General features: G+C 43.5%; 1 protein-coding gene and 1 long non-coding RNA gene across 3 annotated transcripts; one reads left to right on the top strand and one right to left on the bottom strand.

The window, feature by feature from the left end:
* The first annotated feature begins 9,916 nt into the window (after positions 1–9,916).
* LOC109439833 (leucine-rich repeat-containing protein 37A3) lies at positions 9,917–20,086 on the top strand. Its single transcript, XM_074320228.1, is given in 4 exon segments — positions 9,917–10,193; positions 15,662–15,780; positions 17,640–19,435; positions 19,831–20,086. Coding segments are annotated over 4 exon segments (2,088 nt in total). The 5' UTR covers positions 9,917–10,167; the 3' UTR covers positions 19,978–20,086.
* Positions 20,087–21,839: 1,753 nt separating this feature from the next.
* LOC109453771 (lysozyme-like protein 6) lies at positions 21,840–25,916 on the bottom strand. Of its 2 annotated transcripts, XR_012492067.1 has the most exons (5): positions 25,732–25,916; positions 25,022–25,094; positions 24,593–24,771; positions 23,530–23,688; positions 21,840–22,906 (listed from the first exon to the last, which is right to left on the bottom strand). It is a non-coding gene; the product is annotated as a lysozyme-like protein 6 (long non-coding RNA). The 2 variants fall into 2 exon arrangements; XR_002138376.2 differs by lacking the exons at positions 21,840–22,906; positions 23,530–23,688; positions 24,593–24,771 and adding an exon at positions 24,784–24,866 and having other exon boundaries at positions 25,732–25,874.
* Between the last annotated feature and the right edge of the window lie 958 nt (positions 25,917–26,874).

Here is a 26,874-nt window from a genome sequence, read left to right on the forward strand (position 1 = left end):
CTGCTGCTCTTCCCGGGGACTGATCTCGCCTGCCTCGGGACCCAGCTTCTCGCTAAACACAAGGCTGACTGACGTCCGCCTGCCTTTGGGGCTCAAGCTTCCTCACGTCTCTGGTTGGCCACTTACTGCTCGGCCCCCTTCTCAGCCACGTTCCTGGTGCTGAGGGCTGTCTCTTGGGAATTAGAGGAGAGAGACTTCGGTGGGGGCTGGACTGAACTAACCTTCAAGGCCCATTTGTTCTGGCCTGACAGCCCGACTGACACGTCCTCCGAAAGCCCCCCGACTGCCTTCTGAGGAATCCGGAGCAGAGGCCAGGACCCGGCCTCAGCCCTCACGATGCTGAGGCCGGAGAGAAAGCGGGTTCAGCCTGAGGCGCAGCAGAATTGCATGTTCCCAACTCTCCGTCCATTTTCACCCTCTCCTACCTCACCATGTCTCCTGGGCACACTGATCTTTCTTTACTCTGGAAAGTCAGTCTGGAGAACCGGGCTATGTGCTTGCTCCGTCGGAGCCCTGCACTGCTGCCACGACTGACTGACGGCTTGGCTAGAAAGCGGGGGGGCCGAGGTGCTGAAGGAAACCTGCTGAGATTGACCCACAATAAACAGTAGGAGGTCACAGAAGTCGAAGGCTATTTGAACTCAAGCTTTCTAAAACTGGAAGGGAAACAGTTCAACCAGCCGAGCTTTCTTATTTGAGAACTAGAAGCTGTGAGAGGTCAGCCTGGAGTCACAGAGGAAGTGGTGGCAGAGCCTGGCCAGCTCAGTTCTGACGCCCAGCCGCAAGGCTGTCACCACTGCATGCACGTGCTCATTCACTCCACAAAGCAGCAGTATGCTAGGTGTCGGGCCTCCCAGAAAGCACCTGGTTACATACCCAGGCTCTCAGATTGGGGCCAGATCTAGACATGGCCCTTCATGGTGGACCCTGTCCCACCTAACTGCCCTTTCCTACCCACTCCCCTTCTTTGCCACTAACAGATCCAAGTTTTTGCAGATGATGACTGGAGGTACTTTAATCGCAAGAAAGGTAGGAACTCCTCCTAGCTCCTGAGGAAAGTCCTGATAGGTTTAAACCCCTTTCAGTAGTAATCTCATTTCTACTTGCTGAAGGCTCACTTTCCCAGCCCCTCCTGCACTGTGCATGGATGGCCCAGTTCTGACCACAGAGTATTAAGCCTGAGGGAGGCTTTGGGGAAGGGATTTTGCCTGGGCACCTGTTGCTCCCTCTGACTGGCGAGAGGGCATGATGTCTGGCACTCCCACAGCCGTCTTGGTGGCCACCTTGGGAAAATGAGGCTGTGGGAGCAGAAGGAAAAGAGCCTGACTCCGTAATCACATTGAGCACTGAATGAGCCCTAGACCTTCGAACCTCCAGGTGTGTGTGTGTGTGTGTAAGAGAGAGACAGAGATACTATGCTGTTGGGTGGTCCCTTACAGCTGAAAGCATTTCTGACCCAAGTTTATGCAACAACTCGGCTCCACTACGTTGAAAAAATGTCATAGTTCTATCTCATTAATATGAACATTATATGGAAAAGTAAATATGTAAAAATTCCTGAAATACATCAAAAAAGGTCTCTGACAGTGTTCAGTCAGGCCACAGATGGCATTAAGCTGCAGCCATTGCCAACTTGTTCTCCTTTCTAGGGATTCTTGTATACGCAGCTTTGCTCATGCCCAGCGAGGTTCCCGACTAACTTCGGAGGTACTGCCCCACATTCACTGGGACTTCTTCGGTTGCAAGTTAAACCCACTCCAAACTAATTAAATTTAAGAAGAGAATTTATTGATTTACAAAACTGAAAAGTCCAAGAGTTGCACCTGGCTCCAGGCAAAGCTAAATCCCAAGGGCTGAAGATGTCAGGTCAGTCTGTCTGTCTCTCCCCAGCCCTCCTCCCTCCTCCCTGCTCTGCTTCCCCAGTGGAGATGGCCTCTCACTGTCTCTTCATGTGAGGCTTCCTTAAGTTGTTAACTTTTTTCTAGCCGTGATTTCATTTAATGTTTAAAAAGCTACTTGGGAGACCCATGAGTTTGCAGGTTGTCATCCCAGAACTGCTGAGCAACACGACCTCCAGGACAACTGGGCAGACGAGCCCAGGAGACCCCCCAGGCATCCCTGTGAGACACCAACACGTCTGTTCACCCACTCAACTCCCCTGCCGGGCACAACCTGCCGGCACAATGCCACAGAAAGTGGTGGGCAGCTTAGCCATTTGCGAGTGTAGAAATTTACCACACAGAAGTGGAGAGAAACATCCCAAAACTACCAATTTAGAAACAAAAAGATGAAATGGAAAAGAATGAGCACAAGTCTATCAAGCAGACGCAAACAAAATCAGGGTCATTTAATATTAGGCAGTGTCACTCAAGACAAAAGATTAATAAAGTGTTGTTTTATGTATCCCTTGTTTCTGTGGATACAGAGTGTAATTTGCAATTTAAACACACGTTTCTGCACTAAATCCCACAAGAAGTTACATAAGGCAAAAATTGCTGGAAATGTGTGGAGAATTGGGCAAACTCAATCGTAAGGGGAATTAACATCTTTCTCAATGACTAGCAGGTTATTTGGGGAAATGAACAGCAGAGTTGTTAAGGAAGCCTTCAGGACAAAGCCCCACTTCTCTGAGGCTGGCCGTGGAGGAAGTTCCTGAGAAGAGGGGCAGTTGAGCCTCTCAGGCCCGCCTCCTGTCCCTCAGGGTCCCCTTCCATGTTATGCTGGCCTGGCGGCCCTGGGCTCCCTTTGTCCTTCAGGCTAGGTATGGACAGACCTTTCTCTTACTCTTCACAGCACAGCCAAGGCTGAGCTACGAAGCTTGTCAAGGCTTGCCAGGTGGTCAGGGCAGAGCAGGCAGGAGCCACAGCACAGCCGAACCTCCTGCAGGTGACTGGCTCGCTCCTGTCATCAGTCCAGGGGCTCCCCACTGAGCGGAAGTGCCCTCCAGCCCAGGTGTGCCCTTCAGGATTCGGAAGGGGAAGAACTTGCCTTTTCCCTTGTCTGAAGCACCTCACGCCAGCCTCGGTCCCAAGTCCTTACTCTCCGAGGTTCAGTTCTTCTCAGACTGATGGGCCGTGGGAATGTCCAGTTCCTACAGGGATCCCCTCCACCCAAGTTACTTCATGGCACCAACAGGCTGGCTAAACTGCAACACAATTACCCACCGTCTATCTGTACAAGTCTTACAGCAGTTACTAACACTGCTCTGTTAAGTAAGCGTGGGCGTGTATCTGTGTTTGTGTGTGTGTGTGCACACTTTGTACCCACAGGGAAGGCCTTCTTTTTTAGTGCCCATGGACGATTCCTAACAATGGGTCCTGTTTCAGGCCATTGTATTAGATATGTTGGACATTGCATCTCTTCCCACATAATCTGTTGAAGAGGAGTGACAAGCAAGTAACCGTCCCTTATGGCCACACAGGTGACCGGACAAGGAGTGAACACCTGACCCACGCCATGGCAATCAGACCCTTTTGGAAATTTGGATTTTAGGACATCAAGACTGTGGTGAACCCTGGATCTAAGGAGTTACGTCAAGTTGGAGCTAGTTGTCACGTTGAGCCATTGGTCAAGCAAAGGAAGCGAATCTCCAGAGTAGATACTGGACTAGATAAAGAGAGAACAGCACAGAAAAGATTCACAGCCCTAGAGTAGCTTCTTGGTATTTTCTTTTTCCTTTAAAGTCTAGTTACTGTTCCTGCATTTCATTTCTGTGAGGGTCCCCCTTTTTACTTGAGTTAATGTGAATGGGTTTTCCAAAAATATTTTTAAAGCAGAAATTCGGTAATGGAGATATTCTGAAATTAGATAGTGGAGACGGTTATACAACACGATGAATACATTAAGTACTACTGAATTGTGTTTCACTTTTAAATGGTGAATTTTGTTATATGAATTATATCTCAATAACAAATTTAAAGCTGGAATCATATGCTGTAAACCAGATGTTATTAAGAAAAGGTTTAGAAATCCAACTACTAGAAAAGGGAAGGCAAGGGAAAGATGGGAAGGGAAGAGCACTATTCTAGGTCATTGGTGAAAATAGAGAATCCAAACTGCAGTTACACACAGTTTTGAAGTTAATGACAGTGAAAAAAAGCAAAAAATAGTGTGTGTGGTGAGGGTGGTCCAAGTTTTATTCAAGTAAAATCATAACTATCAGTGCATTTTTATTAATATTAAGAAAGCAAAATTAAATGAACTAAAATTTTAGGTCAAGAAGTTAGAAATCAAAAAGCAAAATAAACCTAGGCAAGATAATAGAAAGGAATAAATGAAGATAAAAAAATAATGAATTAGGAAAAAGCGAAAATAAAGTGGACTGTGGGTCCTAGACATGTCAGTAACGAGGTCAGCAGGTTCACCATCGTTCCCACCAACAGCCACCGTGTCCCTGTATCTCTGCTGAAGGAGCTGGCCCTGCTCCTTGAAAAAAGGACGCCTCTGATAAGAATTTGAGTGGGACCCTGACCAAGGGAAGCCCATGGGTCTAGGCATAAAGAACTCTCCCCAACAGGGACAATCGCACTTAGTGTGATAGCAAAGATAGGAGCCATAAAAGATGGACAGTGACTCCGCCAAAGTTAGAACAATTGCAAAGGGGAGGAAAGCTTGTAAGCATGTTGGATTGTATTTGAAAAACAAAATCATAAAGTTGTATTCTTACCTCAGACTTTACGCCAATATAAATTCCAGAGAAAAAAATGCAACTGGCCAATAAACACATGGAAATAATGTGCAATCTCATTTGTAACTGAAATGTAAATCAAAGCAATTGTTTTATCCATGAGATTGGCAAAAACTAGAAAAAGTCTACCATACGCAGATCTTCTCTCACATATTGTTGGTGAGTGTGCAAACTGGTCCGGCCTTTCTGGAGGACAATTTGGCAGGATCTATTCAAATGTTGAATGCATTTACCCTCAACCCACAAATTTCACATCTAAGAATTTATCCTGCAGGAACTTTAGGACATGGGCACGTGTGTATCACAATGTCCACTGCAGCTTGTTTGTAAGAGCAAAAAACAAAAAGACCAAAATATCCACTAGTGGAGGGTCAGCTAAATAAGCTGTGGAGAGTTCTCCCGACATGACAGTGTGAGGAACTCCATACACCCACTCCCTAGTGAAACTGGTAAAATTATTTTATTGTTTTGAGGCTCCTCCACACTGTTTTCCATAGTAGCTGCAACAATTTACATCCCCCACCAGCAGTTCACAAGAATTCCCTTTTCTCCACCACCTCACCAACACTTGTTCTTTTTTGTCTTTTTGATATAGCCATTCTAACAGGTATGAGGTGATACCGTATTCATTTTAGATTTCACGTATTTTGTTTTGCAGAATTTTATTTTTTTTTAGTTTCAGGTGTACAAAACAACATAGTGATTAGACATTTATATACCTCACAAAGTAATAACCCCAGTAAATAATGGGTAGTAACCCATTTAACACTGTACATAGCTATATAGCAATACAGGGACTTTATTGGGAGAAGCCTGTCTCACCTGTCTTGTGGTTCAGAAAGCCGGTTTCACAGAGTTCATTTCGGGTTAGATGAAGGTGGTTAGGGACCTGGAGCTGGAGTAACAGTTCCTGCAGATACCCCACTGTGTCGGGCTTCCCTCTTCCCTCATTAACTTGCTGATGTCTAATTGGGGGAAAGGACACTGAGGGTCAGTTTTCCTTTGGTCAGAGCATCAGAGAGCAGGCTCATTGGGTCTCTCCACCAAGAGGTATCTAGGAGCGTCAATACAGTGTCTTAAACTACTAGCTTTATTAAGCATTTTGTGACACTGAGAGTGAGTCCCTTGTAAGAATCTGAGTTTCACTGTGGTTCTGAAGGCGACACAGGGGAAAAAATTGTGGAATCACAGTTGATAACAATTAAGGAATTCTTTCAAAACCATTCACAGAGTACCATGCCTACTGTGTGTCAGCGCTCTACTGCGTGCTGAGGGTACAAAGGAGAATAGGACAGGGACTTTGTCCCCAGGCTACTTTCATACTGAAAGGATGAAGATGGATGTTGACGGAAAACATACCATTCCATGTCAGCATCTCTGAGAGCCACGCCAGCGTCTATAGAGCAGGGTAACAAGATGGGGCGGGGTGTGTGGGAGGTGACAAAGTAGGGAACGGGTGGTAGGTTAGAAAAGATTCGTCATGGAGGAGTTTATCTTGAGTTTCGGGGTTCATCTTAAATCTGAGCAAAAGGTAATGAAAGAATCAGAGCTACATGGTGCTAGGAATAAATTAATACTCACATCATGTGATCTGAATAGAGCTGTACTCCTAAAACTAATGCATGGTTACTTTCAGAAGATTGTCACAGGACAGTAAGTCTGTGTAGTGGGCTGTGCTGCTTCTTTGTTGCCAAATATTTTTAGTTGACAAAGCTAATTTGCTTCAGAAAACATTTGCCATAGTGACATATACACTTTATTGCATCTCTTTCCAAAGGCAAGTTGCCAAGGGAAGATGCCTCCCCTCGAGTTAAGTCATTTTTCATCTATATGACATATTACTGGGTGTTTATAAGTTGAAACAATATTTTCCCAGCATTAAATAAGTTTGTAATGAGTTTGACGTGGATTTATCTAGAACTAAATAAGGCTTAAGCTCCAGGGCTCTTCACTTCCATAGGCCCCTTCAGAGGTCTTGGGAGGGACCCCAGCAATTTGTATATTCATAATTTTCCACGTTTTGGTTAGGACTTCCCAGATTAGGTAGAGGTTCAGGTTCCCCAAAACCTTGATTCACCCCTGGGTTTCAGGTGATTATAACTCAGTACGCTTCTTGAATGAAGTCTCTACGTTATTGACAAACACTGAGTGAACAAGTTGGCGGTATGGTCAAGACTCTATTTTCAGTCTGAAATCCGTCTCAAGGACATGCCAAGAGGGTTATTTAAAAAGTACCACTTTTTGAATGGTAGTAAGAATCATGTGTCTTTCGGATGAAATGAGGAATGAAATATAGTATGAAAAGGCAGCAGTGGTTGAGAATCCTAAATGTTAAGTAGACTTTTTTTTTTTCTTCTTCTGAATTTAAGGTGCTTTTCCTTCATTCGCCTACACAGGTGCAGGCTGATGGCTTATTTAAAAAATTCTGAGTCACTTCTTTGATTCTAACAATAAAAAGCTCCATGATTTTAGAAGCCTACGGACTTTACAGTGTAGGAAACTTATTTATACCTTATTCAGGTAGAGCACAGTCACATGCTAGCTTGTCTGTGGTACATCGATTTTGTGCCAAGAACACCAAGGGAAAAGCCAAGCTTATCCCTGTTGAATTGTTGACCCCACTGTTGAGAACATCAAGGAGGTAGGAGCGGCCACAGTATGAAGGCCAATGGAGCTGCTGGCACAGAGACGCCCCAATGCTCCCCTAGTCAACCAGCATTGGTTTCCTTTAGCTGGCTGTGAACATACAAATGTTGACACACTTCAGGGGACTGTCATCACTTTTTGGTATGGACATCTCATTTCTCAGCTCTGCCTCTTTAGCTTTTTGGTTAGGCCATTTTGTGCCCCAACTATTCTATTATCCATTGCCTCAGCAGCTGCCATGTTAAAATGTTTACCTGTAACTGTTTTCCAAATTGCCCCCTGAGAAGAGGCTTTTAGCACTAGGCAGCTCTCAGTCAGGTCAAGGACAAGCCTTTCAAGTGAGGTCTTCCAGGGAACCACCAGACAGGGAAAGTGACGGTTCTTTGGGAATGAGGTTTTAAAGGAACTTTGGCTCCTTTCTGCTCCTTCTGGTACTGGGGAAATGGGCTGTTTTTCAAGATTACCACTGGGGTGGAGAGCCAAGGGTCTAAGATGAGTTAGAGCAACACAGATTGCTGCTCTTACAGAAGTTCGCCATTGTTCTTGAATGAATGCTCCCGGATTGCTGCAAACTGTTGGTTAAATGTCCAGAGTTTGAAAAGTTGATTCTGACAATTTTTGTCGGTTGTTTTTTGTGGCTTTTTTAGGGATGACTTTTCAGATGTCCTTATTGCACCGTTTGTACTAATTTGCCCACAACTTGGTTTTAAATCTCTAAAGTCTCCATGACTATAGGCTAATGAAATATTTAACCATTGGAGATGATTAGGGAAAAGGAATCAAAACAGAAAATGTAATTCTCATAGAGTCTCTCCCAGATGGGCAGATAAATTTGAAAAAGATGAAATTTGAAATTTCTATATTTAGTCATCTCAAAATTAAGGTAAAGTAACAGCCATTTTAAACCCCTTTTCTTCATAGAGGTTAAACACAAGCTTTGGAGTCAGACCTGACTACAAATTGCAGCTCTGGTTCCTACTAGCTTGACGAGCTAGGACAAGTTATATAACCTCTCTGTGCCTCAGTTTCCTCATTTGTAAAATGGGGTAATATCATGTATAACATAAGGTTATTATGAAGATTAAATGTGAAATGCTTATCACATATGCCTGGCAGCCAAATAGATAGCTGTGATAATTATCTTTATAATATTCTGCAAAAGTACACTAATGATTCTTGAGTAGAGTTAAGATAAAGGCAGATTTTCTTTTCTTTCTCTCTGTTTCTTTGTATTTTGTTTTGTTTTCCTTATTTATTTTTTTTAAATGAGAAGCAAATCGATTCCAGCATTTGGAATAAATATTGATGTCAAAAAAAACTCATTTGTTCATTTTATTTAAATGTAAACAAAATGTTATTTATTGAACAAACATTTATTAACTAACTAGTAACAGTCAAGCACTGTGTCAGGTACAGGGACAAAATGGCAATAAAGGTGGTCCCTGCCATCAAGGAGCTGACAGTCCAAGAAACAGATGAGTGTCCCAGACAAGTGTCCCAGACATACAATGTCACAAAGGCTGTAATACAAGAATACATGGGAATATATCATGGAAGTATGGCTTTCGCCAGTTCCTCTGACATTTATCCCTTCTCTGGCTCCAAAACCAAGGGATTGGTGCTATTTTTCTCTTGAACTGGGTGGTTTAAACTGTGGAATTTTTAAATTGCTGGAGATGAAAGAAAAGCGCCTTGAATTAAGGAGGACACTAGAAATAATATTTCCTATAGAGCAAGAGCTTCCTGTCAGCAGGGTCACTTCTAGGGTTTTCAATCTGAAAAGTTCTTTGGCATACGTTTTCTTTGCTATCCACTTTTTTTCTTTCTCTCTCCTCTCCACTTGATCATCTAGAGAACTGGGTAGTTACCAAAGGAATAGTGCTTTATAGATTCGAAGGGTGATTTTATAGGTAAGGACAGAAAATGGTTTTTTACCTTCAACTTTCATACCAAAAAGATGAATATAAACTTTCATAGCAGGTATTGAAAAGCGCAAATAATTTTAATTCCATTGCATTTTTCAGAATTCTTGATCGTAATCCTCTGACAACTGTTGAAGATTCGTATCTTTTTGAATTGCCAGCACTGAGATATTTGTAAGTATGGCCATAATCGCATGGGTTGTGAGATGATTTCTGCTTTTTTACTTTCACCAGTGATTAAGTAGTTTGCATTTTGGCTAAAACGTCATAAATTAAATTTTATCTGGGTTATTGCATAAGAGTTATCAACACAGAAAATAATTAGGAAAGAATGTACGTGGGCTGGACAGCAGCAGAGGAGGGAGCAGTGTTGAAGAACACACAGACATGGGACGTGTAGAGCACGTAGAAACACCATTTACCCCAGGAAGCAAAGAGGAGTAACTTGCATGTTATACACAGAGGGTGCCCACTCACAACGTATACACATTTTAAGAAAGGAAAAACTGTGTTCAATTTGTAGTACTCAATATATACCGATGACAAAAGGTGACTACAAGTCAAGCGTATACATGTTTTTTGGCACCCCTGGTATATTTTAAAAAGAGTAATTGAGAGGTGGATGCAATTGAGAATGAATAGTAGGATAATGGGGAAAAAATAAAAAAGAATGTACTATTCAGCACTAAGGTATTTTTTTGATGATGCAAATAAATTTTTTCAATAAGAGCTCTCTGGACCGATCATCAAGCCAGCAAGTAAACTCGAGCTGGCTTGACAGAGAAGCAGAACTGATGTAATCACATTTTTAAGTATGGAATTTTTGTCTTGGGTCCATGTCACGCACATTTGGATTCTCTCCTTCAGAGACGTGGGGAAGACGCAAGTGTCACAACAGTTGAGAGCGTCCTCATGATGTCCCTTCAACTGGAAAAACTGTAAGTTGCTTTTTTGTACATTTATTTTCACTTGGTTTTTGTTTTAGGTTTATTATTTTCTTAAGTCAGGTTTACTGAGGTATAATTTTCATCGAATAAAACTCACTCTTTCTAAGTGTACAGTTCAGTGAGCTTTGAAAAATATATAGTTATGTCACCACCAGCACACTGGAGACTTACAACACTTCTGTTCCCTCAAAATGGCCCCTCATGTTCCTTTGCAGTCAGTCCCTCCTCCCATCACCAGCCCTTGGCAACCACCAACCTGATTTTTGTCTCTCTAGTTTTGCCTTTTCCAGAATGTCTTACAAATGAAATCATGTAGAGTGTAGCCTTTTGTGTTTGGCTTCTTTCACTCAGTACGATCCTTTTGCGATTCATCCATGTCGTTGCACCTGTCCGTAGATGACTCCCTTTTATTGCTGAGTAGTATCCCGGTTGTGTGAATGTATCAGTTTGTGTGTGCATTCACCAGTTAATGGATATTTGAGTGGTTTCTAGTTTTTAGGCCATTATGAATAAAGCTGCTAAAAACACTCACATGCTGGTCACAAACATGTGAACATATGTTTTCATTTCTTTGGGGTCAAATACCTAAGGGTGGGATTCCTGCATCATATGTTAAGTGCATATTTAACTTTTTAAGAAACTGCTAAACGGTTTTCTAAAGTGGTTGTACCATCTTGCATTCCCACCAGCAGTATATGAGTTGCAATTGTTCCACATTTTCCCCTATCCTTATGTTTCAGTTTCTAGTAGGTGTGCATTTGTATCTCATAGTGGTTTTAATTTGCATTTCCGTAATAGCTAATGATGTTGAGTGTCTGTTTATGTGAAAATGTGTTTTTCAATGAAGTGTCTGTTCAAATGCATTTTATAGAATATTTATCTCATTATTGAGTTTTAAGAGTGCTTTATATAAGGCCTCTCTCTGAGATATATGTTTAGTAAATATCTTCTCCCAGGTTGTGGCTTCTCTTCATTCTATTAAAAGTATCTCTGAAGACTGGAAGGTTTTAATTTTTAAATTTTGATGAACTCCAATTTAGCAATATTATTCTAATATGGTTTGTGGTTTTTTTGTGTGTCTTATCTAAGAAAATGTTGTCTGAGAATCCACTGTCTAATCCAAAATCACACAGATTTTCTCCTGTTTGCTTCCTGGAGTCATCTAGTTACCTTTAGGTTTATGATCCATTTTGAGTTAATTTTTATATATGGTGTAAAGTAAGGGTCAGGCTTCTTTTTCTTTTTTCCCTTGCAGTTTAAAAAATATATTTTCTAGGTTCCTATTGTGACAGTTTATGACAGAACTTACTGCACCTTCAATTGTGCCATCCCCACTCCAATATGGCAGGCTATCAGAAATCTGCTATTATGCTAAAGCTAGTGGAGGGGATTACACGAGATTAGTATGGGAAAGGGCTGTGCTCCAACTGCTTTTGACAAGTCAGCCTACAAATGACTGTCTTCACCACATTGGCAAATCTATTGGTCACTCCTCTAGCCTCATGTTCCTCGGCCTCCTACAGCATCTGCCAAAGTGCATCCCTCCATGGTCAGCTAGATGGCTCCGTCTGGATATTCAAAACCATTTCTGTGTATAACTACAATACTATTAATGCGCTGAAGAAATCAAATTCCTACGCAATATTATATAATAAAGAGTTGATATTAGAATTTTACCAGTTGTCTCAATTATATCCTTTCTTTTTAACAGATTTTTGAGGTGTAATTGAATCAAAATGTCCACCATTTCAAAAAGTTTTTTCATGTCTCCATAATTCTTTCTTCCCCTCTCTCCCTGCCATCCCCAATCCCTGTGCAACCATTGATTTGCTTTCTGTTGCTATAGATTGGTTTGCATTTTCTAGGATTTTATATGAATGGAATTATAGTGCCTACTCTTTTCTAACTGGTTTGTTTCACTCAGTGTAATTATTTTAAGATTCATCTGTGTTGTGTGTATCAATAATTCATTTCTTGTTATTGCTGAATAGTATTCCACTATGTGGCTATGCCCCAATTTATTCACCATAGATGGATATTTGAATTCTTCCAGTTTTTAGCTATTACAAATAAAGCTGCTATGAATATTTGTGTACAAGTCTTTTTATGGACATATATTTCCATTTCTCCTGGGTGAATACCTGAAAGTGGAATGGCGGGATCATACTATAGGTGTATGTTTAATGTTTAAAAAAACTATTTTCCAAAGTGGTTGTACCATTTTATTTCCCTACCAGCAGTGTATGAGCGTTCCATTTTCTTCACATGTTTGCCAACACTTGCTATGGTCAGTCTTTTTAAGTTTAGATAGTTTAATAAGTGTGTAGTTGTATATCCGTGTAGCTTTAATTTGCATTTCCCTAATAATTAATGATGTCAGACATCTTTACATATGCTTATTTGCCTTTTGCATATCTTCGAATTTTTTGTCTATATTTTCATTGAGTTTTTGGTTCTTTATACATTCTGAAAACAAGTCCTATATCCAATATGTAATTGCTAAGTATTTGCTCCCATTCTGTGGCTTGTCTTTGTATTCTCTCAAGAGTATCTTTTGTGGGGCAGAAATTCTTAATTTTAATCATGTCATTTTATTCACTTTTTATCTTTTATGGATTATGCCTTGGTGTTTTATCTCAGAAATCTTGCCTAATTAATTCAAGGTCATAAAGTTTATCTCCTTTGTTGTCTTCTATAAGTTTTATAGTTTTAGGTTTTACATTTTAATCTTTCAATTAATTTTACTTCATCTGTGCATATGATTTGAAGTTTACTTTTTTACATGTAGATATCCAATTGTTCCAACACAATTTGCTGAAAAGACTATCCTGTCTCACTGAACTGCCTTTGAACTTGACAATCAGTTATCCATATCTTTCTACTTCTGGGCTCTCTATTCTGCTCCTTTGATTTATTTGTCTGTCTTTATTTATTTACACCAGTATCACAATGCCTTGAAAGTGTAGCTTCATAAGTCTTGACTCAGGTAGTGTTAGTCCTCCAGCTTTGTGCTTAGTTTTTCAAACTTGTTTTGGTTATTCTAGAAACTTCACATTTCCATATGAATTTTAGAATTAGCTGGTCAATTTCTACAGAAAAGCTTACTGGGTTTCATCTATAAATCAATTTGGGGAGAACTGATATTTTAACAATATTGAATCCTGATCCATGAATACATCGTATCTCGCCATTTATTTATGTCTTCCTTAATTTCTCGCAGCAATAGTTTCGTAGTGTGCAGTGTGCAAATCTTTTATATCTTTTGTCAGACTTATTCCTAAGTGTTTTATACTTTTGCTGCTATTATAGAGAGTATTTTTTAAATTTAAATTTCTGATTGTTCACTATGAGGCATTAGAGATAAATTAATTTTTTGCATATTGATCTTGTATCTTGGAACTTAATAAACTCATTTATTCTATTAGCCTTTTTGCAGATTCCATCAGGTTTTCTACATAGATAATCACGTTATCTGTACATAAAGATAGCTTTACCTTTTGCTTTTCATTCTGAATACCGTTTATTTCTTTTTCTTACTCTATTGCACTGGCTAGACTCTTCAGAGCAATGTTGGATAGAAGTAATGAGAGCTGACATTTTTGCCTTTGTCCTGATCTTGGAAAGAGAGCACTTTGTCTTTCATGATTAAATATGATGTTAGGATTTTTGTAGAAGTCATTTATCAAGTTGAGGAAGTCTCCTTCCATTCCTGGTTTGCTGAGGGTTTTTCTTTTTTTAAAAATCAAGAATGCATGTTAGCTTTTTGTCAGATTCTATATCTATTGAGATGATTGTGTGATTTTTGCATTTTAGTTTATTAACTTGAGTAAAAAACATTGATCTTCTAATACAAACCAACCTTGTATTCCTGAGATAAACCCCACTTTGTCATGATGTATAATCTTTTTATATATTGTTGGATTTTATATGCTAAAATTTTGTTTAGAATTTTTGCTTCAGTGTTCACAAGAGATTTTGGTCTGTAGTTTTCTTTTCTTGGAATATTTTGTCTAGTTTTGATAAGGGGAAAGTTGGCCTTACAAATGGATTTGGAAGTATTCCCTTCTCTTCAATTTTCTGATAGAGTTTGTGTAGAATTGCCATTTTTTCTTCCCTAAATATTTGGCAGAATTCACAGTGAAGACATGTGGGCTTGAAGCTTTCTTTGTGGGAAGGTTTTAAACTACACATTCAATTTCTTTAATAGTGCTATTTAAGGTACATATTTATTCTTGAGTAAACAGTAGTAGTTTCTATCTTTCAAGAAATTTGTCCATTTCATCTTGAATCTATTGGCACAAAGTATTTTATAATATTCCCTTATAGTCCTTTTATTTTCTATAGACTCTATAGCGATGTCACCCCTCTCATTACTAATTTTGATAATTTGGGTCTTTTCTTGATCAAGCTGCCTAGAGGTTGATCAATTTCATTGATCTTCTCTAAGACCATTTTGTCATTTCACTACCTCTCTGTTTTTCTGTTTTCCGTTTTATTTATTTCTGCTTTAATCTTTATTTTGTCCTTTCTTCTCCTTATTCTGTGATTAATTTGCTCTTATTTTTCTAGTTCCTGAAGGAAAATGCTGAAAACTGAGTACTGCATTAGTAACATCACACATGCTGATATTTGTGTTTTCAAAATAGGTTCTAATTTCCCTTTTGATTTCTTCTTTGACCCGTAGGGTTGCATGTTTTTTAGTTTCTAAATATTTGGAGTTTTTTTTCGGATCTGTTCATTTCTAATTTTATTCCACTACGGTCAGAGAACATATATTGAATGACTAATATCCTTTTAAATCTATTGAGATTCATTTTATAGCCAATAAACTCTCATGATAAGCAAGAATATGGTCTATTTTGGAAAATGTTATGTGTCCACTTGAAAAAAACCATGTGCCTTTTGCTGATTTGGTGTGGAGTGTTCTGTAAATGTCAAGTAGGTCAGGCAAGTTGATAGTGTTGTTCAAGACTCCTATATCCTTACTGATTTTCTACCTACTTGTTCTATCAATTATTGAAAGAGGGTATTGGAAAATCCAGATTTCTTTGTTTCTCCTTGTCAATCTCACTTTTCCTTCGAATTTTGAAGCTCTGTTATCAGAAGCTGCTTAGAAGTCTTCCCTCTTCCTGTGTACTCTCAACCCAAAGTGAGACTTTTGGAATGAGAGGAGATACTTCTGAATCAAACCACAGATCAGTTACACCCAATTCTAATCCCTATCACTTTATCGCAGGCATACCATACCCACTGCCATCCTTCTGCTGGATACCCCTGTCCTCTCTATTTATTTACAATGTTCAAGAGCAGCAAATGGCCAACTGGCCCCTACGCAACTGTCCAGGCCGTAAGCCCCAAGGGCTCCTTTCTGCACAGCCTGTGGTAACCTTGACCTACGCTCCTACCTACCCAAGTAACTCCTTTGCCACTAATTTAATTCTCTGTGTTTCCATTTATAGGATCTTACCCAGTCGTACGACCTGCTGTCTCTGCCAATTTAAAAGTGATATTGAGGTCGTCTGTAAGACAGTAAAACTGCATTGTGACACTGAATGTCTGACAGACATCACACATTGTGGTGAGTCTGAATTGCCTGAGGAGACTTTTTAGAATTTTTATTTTACTTATGTTTTAATTTTCTATTTTTAATCTATGATAAACTTTTAAACTAATAATGTAACTGTATCTTTTATATTAATTCAGGCAGAGTTCAACTCCGTAAATGCCTAAAACGCATCCCTTGTTAACAGTCAGATTAAGGAACAAGGGAAAAGAATGGGAAGGGGGAGGGAACTAACACTAATGGCCACATATTGTGTGTCCTGCTCTCTGCTTGCTGCTTTACCTCCAGATGAGAATTTATTCATAGAGCGCCTCACAGATTACAAAGCGATTTTTATATGCATTAGGTCTCAACTGCTCTTTGCCTTATGGGACAGGTATAGATACACTTTATTTATTTTGTTTGTTTTTGCAATTTTATAAAAAGAGTACAAGCGATGCTGTTTTATTTGGAACCTGAGAGTTTCTGCTTCCATCACCAGAAGCTGCCAGCCAGCCCTTCTAATGGACGAGAGGGCTCGTGTAGTCTTAGACGGCCAAACCCTCAACTTACTCTGAAGCTCAAAATTTTCTATCCACAAAACACCTGGGTGCTTTTAAGTATTTTTCTATGCATTAGGTTTATTGGCACCTACTTGATAACTTTCAAAATGTGCTTTCATGCCCAGATAGCCTGAATACCAGTCTCTGCCCGTGATCTGGGGGACACGTTAAATAATAACACTTTGCTACTGATATAAAGACAGTGCAGCTTATTGATCAAAATAATTTTTTACCAATTACATTACTCCCTTCTCCCCCAGAGGTGGGCAGAACAGGCATTTTAATCTCCTTTACAGGTGAGTAAAACGAGACCAGAAGTGCTAAATGCTGTAGTCTAGTAGTGCCCGGGCTCTTGCTTCCAGTTTTGGGCTCTCTGCAAAGCCATGCTCCTCCTCTCTCCTCTGACCCTCACCACCCTTACTTCCTCCTCTGACCCTCACCAGCACCAACAATACTTTTAATTCTAGAACCGAAACCCAACTGTACAATGGTACACTTGACCTTCTCACAGTCAGCAGCTTTGGATGGTTTCCCAAGTAAAGCTGAAAATATAAGAAATGAAATGAAATAAAAGTGGGCACCCAACGAAGGTTACTTTTTCCCTCTGCATTTTAGGACCTCAAGTATTAATCCGTAGATTTATTGAACATTCCACATTGGCATACAACCTGGCAAACCTCATAACCTACATCCTAGATGCCTGACCCAGATTTAAGCAAAGAGCGAGGGTAGACATAGTGCTTTTTCTGTATTCAGCCTTCTGTTATGGGGGCAGGGGTATGTGGGAGCAGGATCCGAGCAAAGGAACCCGGGGTAAGTGCAGAAAGGCATGTCCAGATGGGGAAGTGTTAGCAGTGGGTGTGGTCACGGTCACGTGTGATGGTGACAAGAACACAAGCACACTGAAGAGGTGGAGAAAGGAGGCCTCGTGCTCCCTCCGCATCTGAGGCAGGACAGGCTGGGGTATATGAATGTGAGGAGTCACAGGACATCTGCAGAGCGTCTAACTGGGTGGGGTCTTCCAGCCTTGGCTTTTCTTGAGTACCGGGCCATTGGCCCTTGGGGACCAACAGAATCATTCTAAGTACAGTTACTGTATTTCACGCTATGGAATGTTCTGAGTAGATAGCCACTTTTTCAAAAGATACCTTTTCCTCCTTTTGTTGTGTTGCCAATTATGGGTTTAAGTTTGGGTTTATATTTTCCTCTCTAAATGGCACTCAAATGCTTGCTGATTCCTAATTTATTTAACTGGGATGTATGGCTGTGGGTGGACAGAAAGCTGTCCCATCAGTCTTTCACTATCAAAAGCGGTCTTTTCTTGTTTGACAGATGAAGAAGTATCTGTAGGGAATGCAGAAGGATCGTTCGTGAAGGTGTTACAAGCCCGGAAGAAGAAAACAAGCACTGTGCTGACTATTGAGCCAGAGAAGCCATCCTCAGACAAAAATGGCATTGATTTGTCAGCCTTCATGAACGACCAACTAGATTTCAGTGATGAAAACGATGCTATTAGTGCACTCAATTATATATTGCCTTATTTCTCCAAGGGAAATCTAACAGATGTACAATCAAAATCATTACCACTCATTAAACTCCTTTTTTTAAATACAGAAGATGGAGCTATGCCCCTGAGTCATTTGACAAACAACGCAAGGAACCCTTCCCTTAAGCCTGAATCCAACAACGCAACTTACAAAAATAAATTGAGGAAACTCAATTCTCTGAAAAATTTTTTAGATGCAGAAATTCAAGAAAAAATTGTTGAGGTTAAAAAGAAAGAAAAAGCTGCCATGCTTATACATTCCAACCTTTTAGGTCCGAAACTGAAACGCCAAATCTTTCAGAAGGAATTGCAAACTGAGCAGCCACAGGGCTACAGCCTAGCAAAGATTCAGCCTGTCCAGAAAAGGCTGCTGAGAGTGAGTAGGGTCCTCAAGGGCCCTAAGGGCATCCGGAAAAGGCACTTCAAAGAAATGGCCCATCAGAGCATCCACAGGAAACAGAATGCCCCGCCTATTGTGGAGAACACTGTCAAAGTTAGGAGACTCCGGAGACCACCCCAAAGGGAGCTGGGACAGCTGCACATGGTACACAGGCCTGGGAAATTAGTGGAAAACTCCTTCAATATAGAGCCTTCCTTCATACAGGAACAGGAGGCAGCAGTTTCTTCTAGCCTGAAAAAATACTTGATGGGTAGGCCTTCGGCCCCCACTGCTCCAAAATCTCTATCTGAGGTTAAAAAATCAAAAGACTTAAGCGATACTGCTTTCATTTTAGATGAGGCAAATGCTCTAATTGGGAATATGAAGGCTTCTAAGCCAACCTCACATTTCAGAAAGAAATATCTCTTTCATAAAAGTCGTTCTCATGTGATGCACGAAAAAGACAAGGCCAAAAGGAGTCAAAAGTTCAGAAAGGAAGATTCTCTCAAAACCCTGATGCTTGCAAAGAGACCTCTGATATCGGCAGTGAGGAGCCTCATAAATTCCCCTGCACGAGAGGCTTTTTCATCTTCAGGAGAATTGACATCTCAGGAAAATCGTCTTCCAGAATCAGTTTCTCTTTTGGACACTTCTAAAGAAAAGAGTACTGCACAAATTCCTTTTCAAGAAAATATTTAGACATGAAAGGCTACTGAGCCAGAAAAAACTACCCCTGAAACCCCTGCCCGTGAGGATGTTTCCACGGCAGATTCGGCTGTTTCTGCAGACAACTTCCTGCCAACAGTTAACCAAACCCGTGAAGCACAAGGGGAACACCTCTCTGTGGCCACTGACTTACTCTCCAACTCCACAGGCTTCACGTCCCCGTTGTTCTCATCCCCGGGGGATCAATTTGAAAGTCAGCTGAACCAGCAGCTACAGTCCCTCATCCCCAATAATAATGTGAGGAAGCTCATTGCTCATGTCATCCGGACTTTGAAAATGGACTGCTCTGAGGCCAGCGTGCAGCTGCCCTGTGCCAAGCTCATCTCCAGAACAGGCCTCCTGATGAAGCTTCTCAGCGAACAGCAGGAAGTAAAGGTGTCCAAGGCAGAGTGGGATACGGATCGATGGAAAAATGAGAACTACATCAGCGAGAGCACAGAAGCCCAGAGTGAACAGAAAGGGCAGAAGGCACGAGAGGTGAGGACAGCTCCCGAAACAGGGAGCCTGGACTTTTAGGACATGCCACAAAAGCGCCCAGCACAAACGCCAGGAGCGCCTAGTCCGTAGCTTGTCTTGGCCACGTAACTTAGGCTAAGACAGCGATCTCCCACTTTGCTCCTTTAGAGAATGGTACCACTGTTCCTAGGGTAGACGAGACGAGGACCTAACACGCAAGATAAAAAAATTGTCGAAGAAAATGCTAATGTTAAGATTACGTGACCCATTAGATTGGGTATCTTCCTTAGGAACGTATAAGCTATTATACAGAGGAGTCATTTAAGGGTAGCGATTCTTTAGAACAGACTTGAGAATGGTTAGTTTTCATCCTTTCCATCTCTTTGTTTTAACAAAATTGTTCTCTACTTTTCTAGTGGACAAAAGAAGTTCCAGGACATGAATATCACAACAAACTCAATTTGGCAATATCTGTGACTCTACTAGTGATGCTTTTGATTATCTGTCTCGCTGAGGTAAGCAACAGTAATTTCAGGTTTCCGAAATATATTCTGTCTTTATAATACATTCAAAACCCCAAACTGAAATGTCACCTGCTACTGCTTCATATTCCTATTCAGTCATGAGAAGTGAGATGTGCTCTGTTTTTTTATTGCAAATTATATCCCGGGAATTTTTGGAGGAGCTCCACTCCCAGAGATCTCTGTGGAATTGCAACCCTGATAACAAGCCATGAGGCTATATTGAGAAGTGAAATATAATAGGCCAGAGTTGACATGTTTGCAAAATTTCTTCAACTCAAAATGATGTCAATGTGATGTACTCACCAGTCCCTCTCTTTCTACCACTGATATGTTTCCTTGGCTGAAATGAGGAGAGACGTAAAATCTCCATCCTCATGGAGCCGTGTCACCCTGGGAGAAAGGACATGGCTGAAACATAAAAAGTGTGATCTTGTCGATGCAGGAGGTTTACTTAGCAGGTTTCGTCTCCAGTGTGCAAGGCATTGTATAAATAGGTTCAGTCCACACTGCAGCCTAAATCTGCATCAGGCTGCTCTAAAGCATGTCGTCTTTATAGTCGCCGGGTCCTGGAGCTTCAGTTACATAATGGTTTATTTTCCCAACAGGCAGGTGCTAACGTTGAAAAGAGTGAATTAATAAGCTGACAGTCTTGACTGTACCCGACAACCCAACCTCATTTGCCGTATTTCCCTGTTACACTGTCCTGGCAGCCCTGCACTCCAGCCAGCGCAGCCCCTCACCATAACCTAGCCATTCCTCCTTTTGTCTGTGCCTTGACCCGTCTCGAATTCCCTTATTTTGCTCTGCCTGTGGATGTCCTATGAATCTCTCAAAAATCAAGGCAATTCGTCTTTCCTCATCAGCCTTCTCTAAATACTACAAGCCTCCTGATCCTGGTCGTTCTGTGAGGTCTGTCACCAGTTTGTAGGAGAAATAGGGAGGCATTTCCCACCCGAGAACTTAGAAATATGGTAAACAGTTTTTGAGAAGGCAGTTCCCCAAGAGAGAAACACCAAGGTCAACACACATTGTGGAGCAGAGCAGAGGTGTGTGAGGACCAGATGACTTCCTGGTCTGTCAGACGTGAGTACAACCTGACTGGAGGTATAACTGCTAAAGAGCAGCGTGTCTGTCCGCAGGAGGCTAGGTCAGTGGTGACAGCACAGAAAAGGTGAAGAAGAGACCAAGACGGGCCGTGGCCATCCTAGCACTGCCCTAGAGTGGAGATGGCACCTCAGGCAGCAGACGTGGAGGCTCAGCCCCACTAGCCAGGCTGTGCCTCTTGGGGAAATGGATGGATCTGGCCGCCTCAGTCCTTTCCATTGAATGCTGGATTCATTAGATTCCTATTGTTCTAACTCTGTTCTCGCCAAGCAGCCTTCCGATTGTGCTTTAGTGTGCCACGGTGGCCTACCTCTACGCAATGTAACTCCCCGGTCGTGTAGACAGATGCTGTCTGTGGAACAGTTGAACTTAAGATTGTCAAGTCACAATCTGGCATTCTGTGTTTTGATCACTGCTGTGTTACTGTTAAGGTGACACTTAAGGTGACACTACCTCAGTAGGAAGAAGGGAGTCCTCTCTCGGTGAGGACAGTCTGATTTCTCAACCTAGGAGGCTGGGGACTCCCATGGGTCAGCTTGTGCAGGCCTCTGGGAAGAGAGTCATTGGCCATTGACCAGACCACACCCTCTCCATCTCCAGGTGGCACATGGCCTTTGGTTTTCTGGAATTTCTATTAACTCCTGTACTGTTTATAATTTCTAAGTAGTTTAATCTTGCATTTGTGTTATTTATATGGTTTCATTATTTTCACTTGTCACTTACATGACAAGCTTTTGGAAGACAGGGACCTGCAGTGTTTTCCTCTAGTGGACAGTAATGGTTTCAATGGGAGAGAGATGAGTCTGTCTGTCAATTCCATACTGAGGAGTCATGCAACCTAATATGTATTTGAAGTAGCACAAAGCCCAGCAATAGACAGACCCATGTGTTCCTAAGACTTCTGAGATGTCACCTTTTAATCTTCTATTCAGCGGAGGAAAATGAATACATGGTAATAGAACAGCTGTCTAAGTATTTGAGGGAAAAATAACAGCAGATCTCTATTTCTCACTTTAAGCAAACATATCTATGTGAATGTAAACAAAAAGAACCCATAAAAGTATTAGAAGAAAATAGCAGCAGCATTTTTATAATCAGTGGTGAGTAAGAGCTTTCTGCGCCTGATCCCACAGGCAGAGCCCTGTGAGAGATTTGCCCCCTTGTCTGGGACCCCATCAGCAAACTTGGCATCATTTAGGCCAAGCATAGGATGAAGTTTTCCACATACTGTCTGATTCGATGCCCACATGGGGACGATATTACCACCCTCTTTCATAGATGAAGGACTGGTGTCCTTAAGGCCCCAGGGGCAAAACCAAAAGCAGAACCCAGTTTCGCGTGAGAGCAAAGCCTGTGCCTCTCACTCCACTGCTCTGTCTCCGTACAGACAAAAACACTGGGCAATATTTGAAACATTGAAATTCAGTGAAATCCACCGAAAGGATTAATGTATTTCATATTAAACAGAGTTTTGTAAATCAACAGGAAGAAGACAATCAGGGCAGAAGAGGGATGGGCTGTGAAGAGTGGATGTGTATTTGTTTACAGTCTGTCCTCTCCTCGTGGCTTATGGGGTGTGGGTTTTGTTAGTGAGGCCTTTGTCACTTTGAGCAGAGGACAGTCCCAAAGACTGGGGGACACTGGCTCTCCCTGCCCAGGCAGGTGCCACACAGGGGCTGAATACTTCCACATTAGGCAAAGCCTCGCGCCCACAGGCCCATGTAGACGTCCCCTGCATGGCTGCTGGAGGTCAGGGGTGCCCAAGGGCGGGGGCAGGAGGGGCAAGACGCCTGAGCCTTGGTCCTGTTCACTCCCGCAGTTCCTGGCCAGAGTAGGTGGTGCTTCACCCACTGCTCGGGAGTTTCTAGGGAAAGGAAATGGCAAAATAGGCAGCACAGAGACGAGGGCAAGTCCTGCCTAATGAGGTGCAGAGCCAGGGGCATTAATCAGAGTGCGCACGCACGAGGGGGTGAGGGGCGGAGTCCGGGACCTGTGCAGCCTCCTGCATGGGGAGCTCTGAGGGGGCAGTTTGCACTGGGCCTGGTCAGACCGTTAGCCAAAGACAGTACCACTCAGTGGTTAGAGCTGAGCCTCCAGGGCCACGAGTCTGGCATTCAGCACTGGTTCTACGAGCCTCAGTTTGCTCATGTGTAAAGTGGGGATCCTAAGAGTTTCTCCTCCATGGAAAGTTGGATGAATGAGCTATGCCTGGAACCTGCTTAGAATAGAATAAGCTCTCAATTATCGTCGGCTGCTGTCTGTGCAGAGCCGTTCTGCATCCTGCTCGAGGACACTGCAGAATCTCCTAACGGACCCGCACTAGGGCCACTAGTCAAAGCCTCTGCTCGGTGAAGTAAGTCCCTGATTCCTTGAGCCATCCCTCTGGGGGCGTTCCCAGGCTGTGAGTGGGAAGAGAGGCTCTGAGAGTGGCGCCTGCTCTTCTGTCACCTACCCTTTCCCCCCCCCACCCCCGGGCCCTGGCCAGACCTTGACATTCCAGGTGGCAAATGTTTTCCGAGTGACTCTGGTGATCGGTGCACCAGTAGTGGCTGTTGATCTGGAATATGCCATAGTCAAAGCTGCCGTCTGCGTTTTCATTGACCTTCGATATGTTGAAGTTGCTTTCCACAAATGCCAAGCACAGCCCTTAGAGCGGGGAGAGGAGGGTGTTTAGAAGCCGAGGGAGATGGAGGAGAAAGGGAGATGAGGAATCCAAAGGAAGGACCAGGCCTAAGGGGCTACATGGGCTCGTGGGCTAGAAACACCCCTTGGCTCCTTCTCCCAACCTGCGGTCCATCCAGCTGCTCATCAGTCTGACTATTCATCTGTCCATCTGTCCCTCCATGCTTCTGGCACTTAATAATCACCTACGGGATACCAGGAACTGTGCAAAGCCCAGTGAGGGATATTTAGCCGGTCAAACATAGATACTGCGCTCAGGGGCCTATAGTATAAGAATGAAGATGTGGACCTAAAAAACCCCACAAAGCGAGATCCAAGGAGAGAGCGCTGTAAAACAGGGGTGCACACATCCTGCTCCAAAGGGAGAGATCCCGCCCACGGAGTAGAACGAAGCCTTTGCACTGGCTGTTCCTCTGCCTGGAATGCTCTTCCCCTTGACACTTGGATGGTCAGGTCCTTTACTTCATTCAGCGCCGCTCAATGTCGCCTCCTCAGAGAGGCTTCCTTACTTCCCCTTCTGGAACAGCGTCGCCTACCACTCCCCCCTGCTTTATTCTTCTGCTTAGCAGTTATCACCACCAGGTGACAAAAATAGTCCTGTATTTTTCTTTTCGTGTATTGCTTATCTGTGCTGGAGAAGGTGAAACTATAAGTGAAGTGGCTTTTTTTATATCCCCAAGACTGAAACGGTTCCTGGTACATAATAATTGCTCACTTATTAACTGTTAAATGAATATAGAATGCTGGGAAAGGTTTCTTGGAGAGGGCTGGTTTTTGAATTTGTTTGAAAGACAAAGAGAGAAAGAAAGATGGTCACGTAGGGCATGACCAGGAGAGCAGATGAGGGTGGTGGGGAAATGGCACTCACAGTCACTCAGGGAGTACCCCTCAAAGCCGTCCATGTCCTTCTGCTGCAGCAGCTTGGCCAGGTCACAGCGGTCGATGAGCCTGGCCTGATGAATGGTAACGAGGCAGGCGACCAAGGAGATGAGTAGCGCCCTTCTCATCCTTGGAGGGGACTAGGTGCAGCCGAGGGCCGGTGGTTCTCTGGGTGTCACAAGCAAGCACCGAGGTTTGGCTGTTGAGGGGCAGCTGGTGGGGCTGACGGGGGACTCTGCATTAAGTTCTCAGATTGACGCAGACTGGTCAGGGAAGAATGGGTGCCGAGTTGGGGTGAAGAGTCAGAGGTGGGGACAGCAGAGGTGAAAGGACATAAAGACCTCACTTTAAATAAGATTGGGTAAGGGTGGTAGGAACTGGGGCAGCAAAAGTTGGGGGCAGTTTAGCAAAGACTTACGTATGAGGGATGCTCTCAGGAGGGTTCGAGATGGAAAGAAGTATATGATGGGCCAGGAAGTTAGGAGTTGAGTCTGTGAGGACAAGAAGATACATCCTTCTAAGACCTGGGACAGGACTGTGAGCACAGTTATCAAGAAAGGAGTGAGCTCCAAAGAGCATCTACTTTGGGCTGGGTCTTAAACGAGAGTGGGGTAGAGGTGGGGTGTTTACAGCGAGCAGGCCATGGAGAGCTGAGCAGGGGGTTATGGGAGATAGGGATAAGAAAGCTGATCCAAAAAAGGGCAAACCACAATGGTGGGTCTCGAGGTTTGCGTGGAGCATTAGGATTGCCAAAGCGGTTGAGAGGTGAGGATGAGCTGAGTTAGAGGGAGGCGGAGGGATGTGGCCGATGGAGGTTGGAACTTGGCTCGAGTGGGGTCAAAGGTAAGGCTGCATTTACGCAAGACCGGTGGTGAGGGGGTGGGGGTAAGGGCTGGAGTCAGGTCATGGGTGGGAGAAGATGTAGGGACGCGCCAGCAGTGCCAGTGCGAGACCAAGGCCAGGAACCGAGTGGGAAGTGGGGACAAGGGGCGTGGGCTGGGAAGGGTGAGGACTCTGAAGCAGGACAGTCTCAAGGCAAACGGTTTGGGATCCCGGCGAAGGCTGCTGGCCCATCGCCCGTTCGCGTCCCGGCCCCGCCTCCCCGCTCGCCCCCGACTACTAACTCACCAAGGGGAGCGGGGAGCAGGGTCGAGATACCTCCCGGCCAGGGCAGCACCACATCCTGAACGGCGGCCTCCAGCCTACTGACAACAGAAAGTGGCACCCATGGCGCCTGACGCCATCACGTCGGCTCAGTTTTCGGCCCCGCCCCCTGCCCGCGCAGCCAATCGCGGAGCCCAAAGGGGCCGTGGGCGGGGCCAGCACTCCCGGCTTCCCCAGGCTTCCCAGCGCCCGAACAGGTGCTTGGTCTTGGGAGGCTCGGGACCCCGTTAGAGTATCCGTTACCTCCGTTACAGCCGTTACCGGAGAGGCGTGGCCACTGGCGTCCGACGGAATGCGTCCTCACTGCCCGCTTCCCTTGGGGTCCACTAGATGTAGGTCCAGGGGGGCGTCGGGGGTGGCTACAGGGCTGGCTGGGGAACAGGCCAGTTCGTGGAAGCTCCACTGATCTCTGCCGCGGGTGGCGTGGGGGTGGAGTGCGGGGGTTCCTTTCTGGGAAGGTCGAGGTCCCAGTGCCTCTTTCCACTTATAAAATCAGCTGTTGGTGTGTGGCCCCCCACTGTGTGGGGGCTGTTGCCCCTTCAGAAATCCTCCAGGTGTGATAACCGCCCCTTCTCGGTTTTAGCCTAGATGAATGCTGAGCGCCTTCACTACCGTCAATGGCAGAGCAGGAAGATTAGAAATAAAATCTTGGTGAAATGTGAGGACCCCCGCTCTAACGTAAGCGACCAGCGGTCAGGGATTTAACGTTCGTGGAAAACAGAAGCTCCTACTGTTTGCCAGGTAGGAACCGTGGTTTGTCCTTACCAACCCTGTGGAAGGTAGGTGCCGTTGTTGCACCCATAGCACAGATAAGAAAACAGGCTTGAGAGAAGTTGAGTAACTTGGGGGCTCAAGGCCACACAGCTAATTAATGGTTAGAAGCAGGATTCTCACCCAGCTCTTTCTGATTCTAGTTGGGGAAGTAGCATAGTTCAGTGACAGCAAGAGGGCTTCGGAGCCAGGAAGGCTTAGGTTTGAATCCCAGCTCTAACCCTGGCTGTTTTCTGAGTCTTCCCTAAACAGTGAGGGGCCAAGACAACTGTCATAGTGTCAGTATCTTTCAATAGGTCCCTTGAGATGGCCTTGAAGATAGGAACTTCTCAATTG

This window comes from Rhinolophus sinicus, linkage group LG15 (genome assembly GCF_036562045.2).
Source record: "Rhinolophus sinicus isolate RSC01 linkage group LG15, ASM3656204v1, whole genome shotgun sequence".
Lineage (NCBI taxonomy): Eukaryota > Metazoa > Chordata > Mammalia > Chiroptera > Rhinolophidae > Rhinolophus > Rhinolophus sinicus.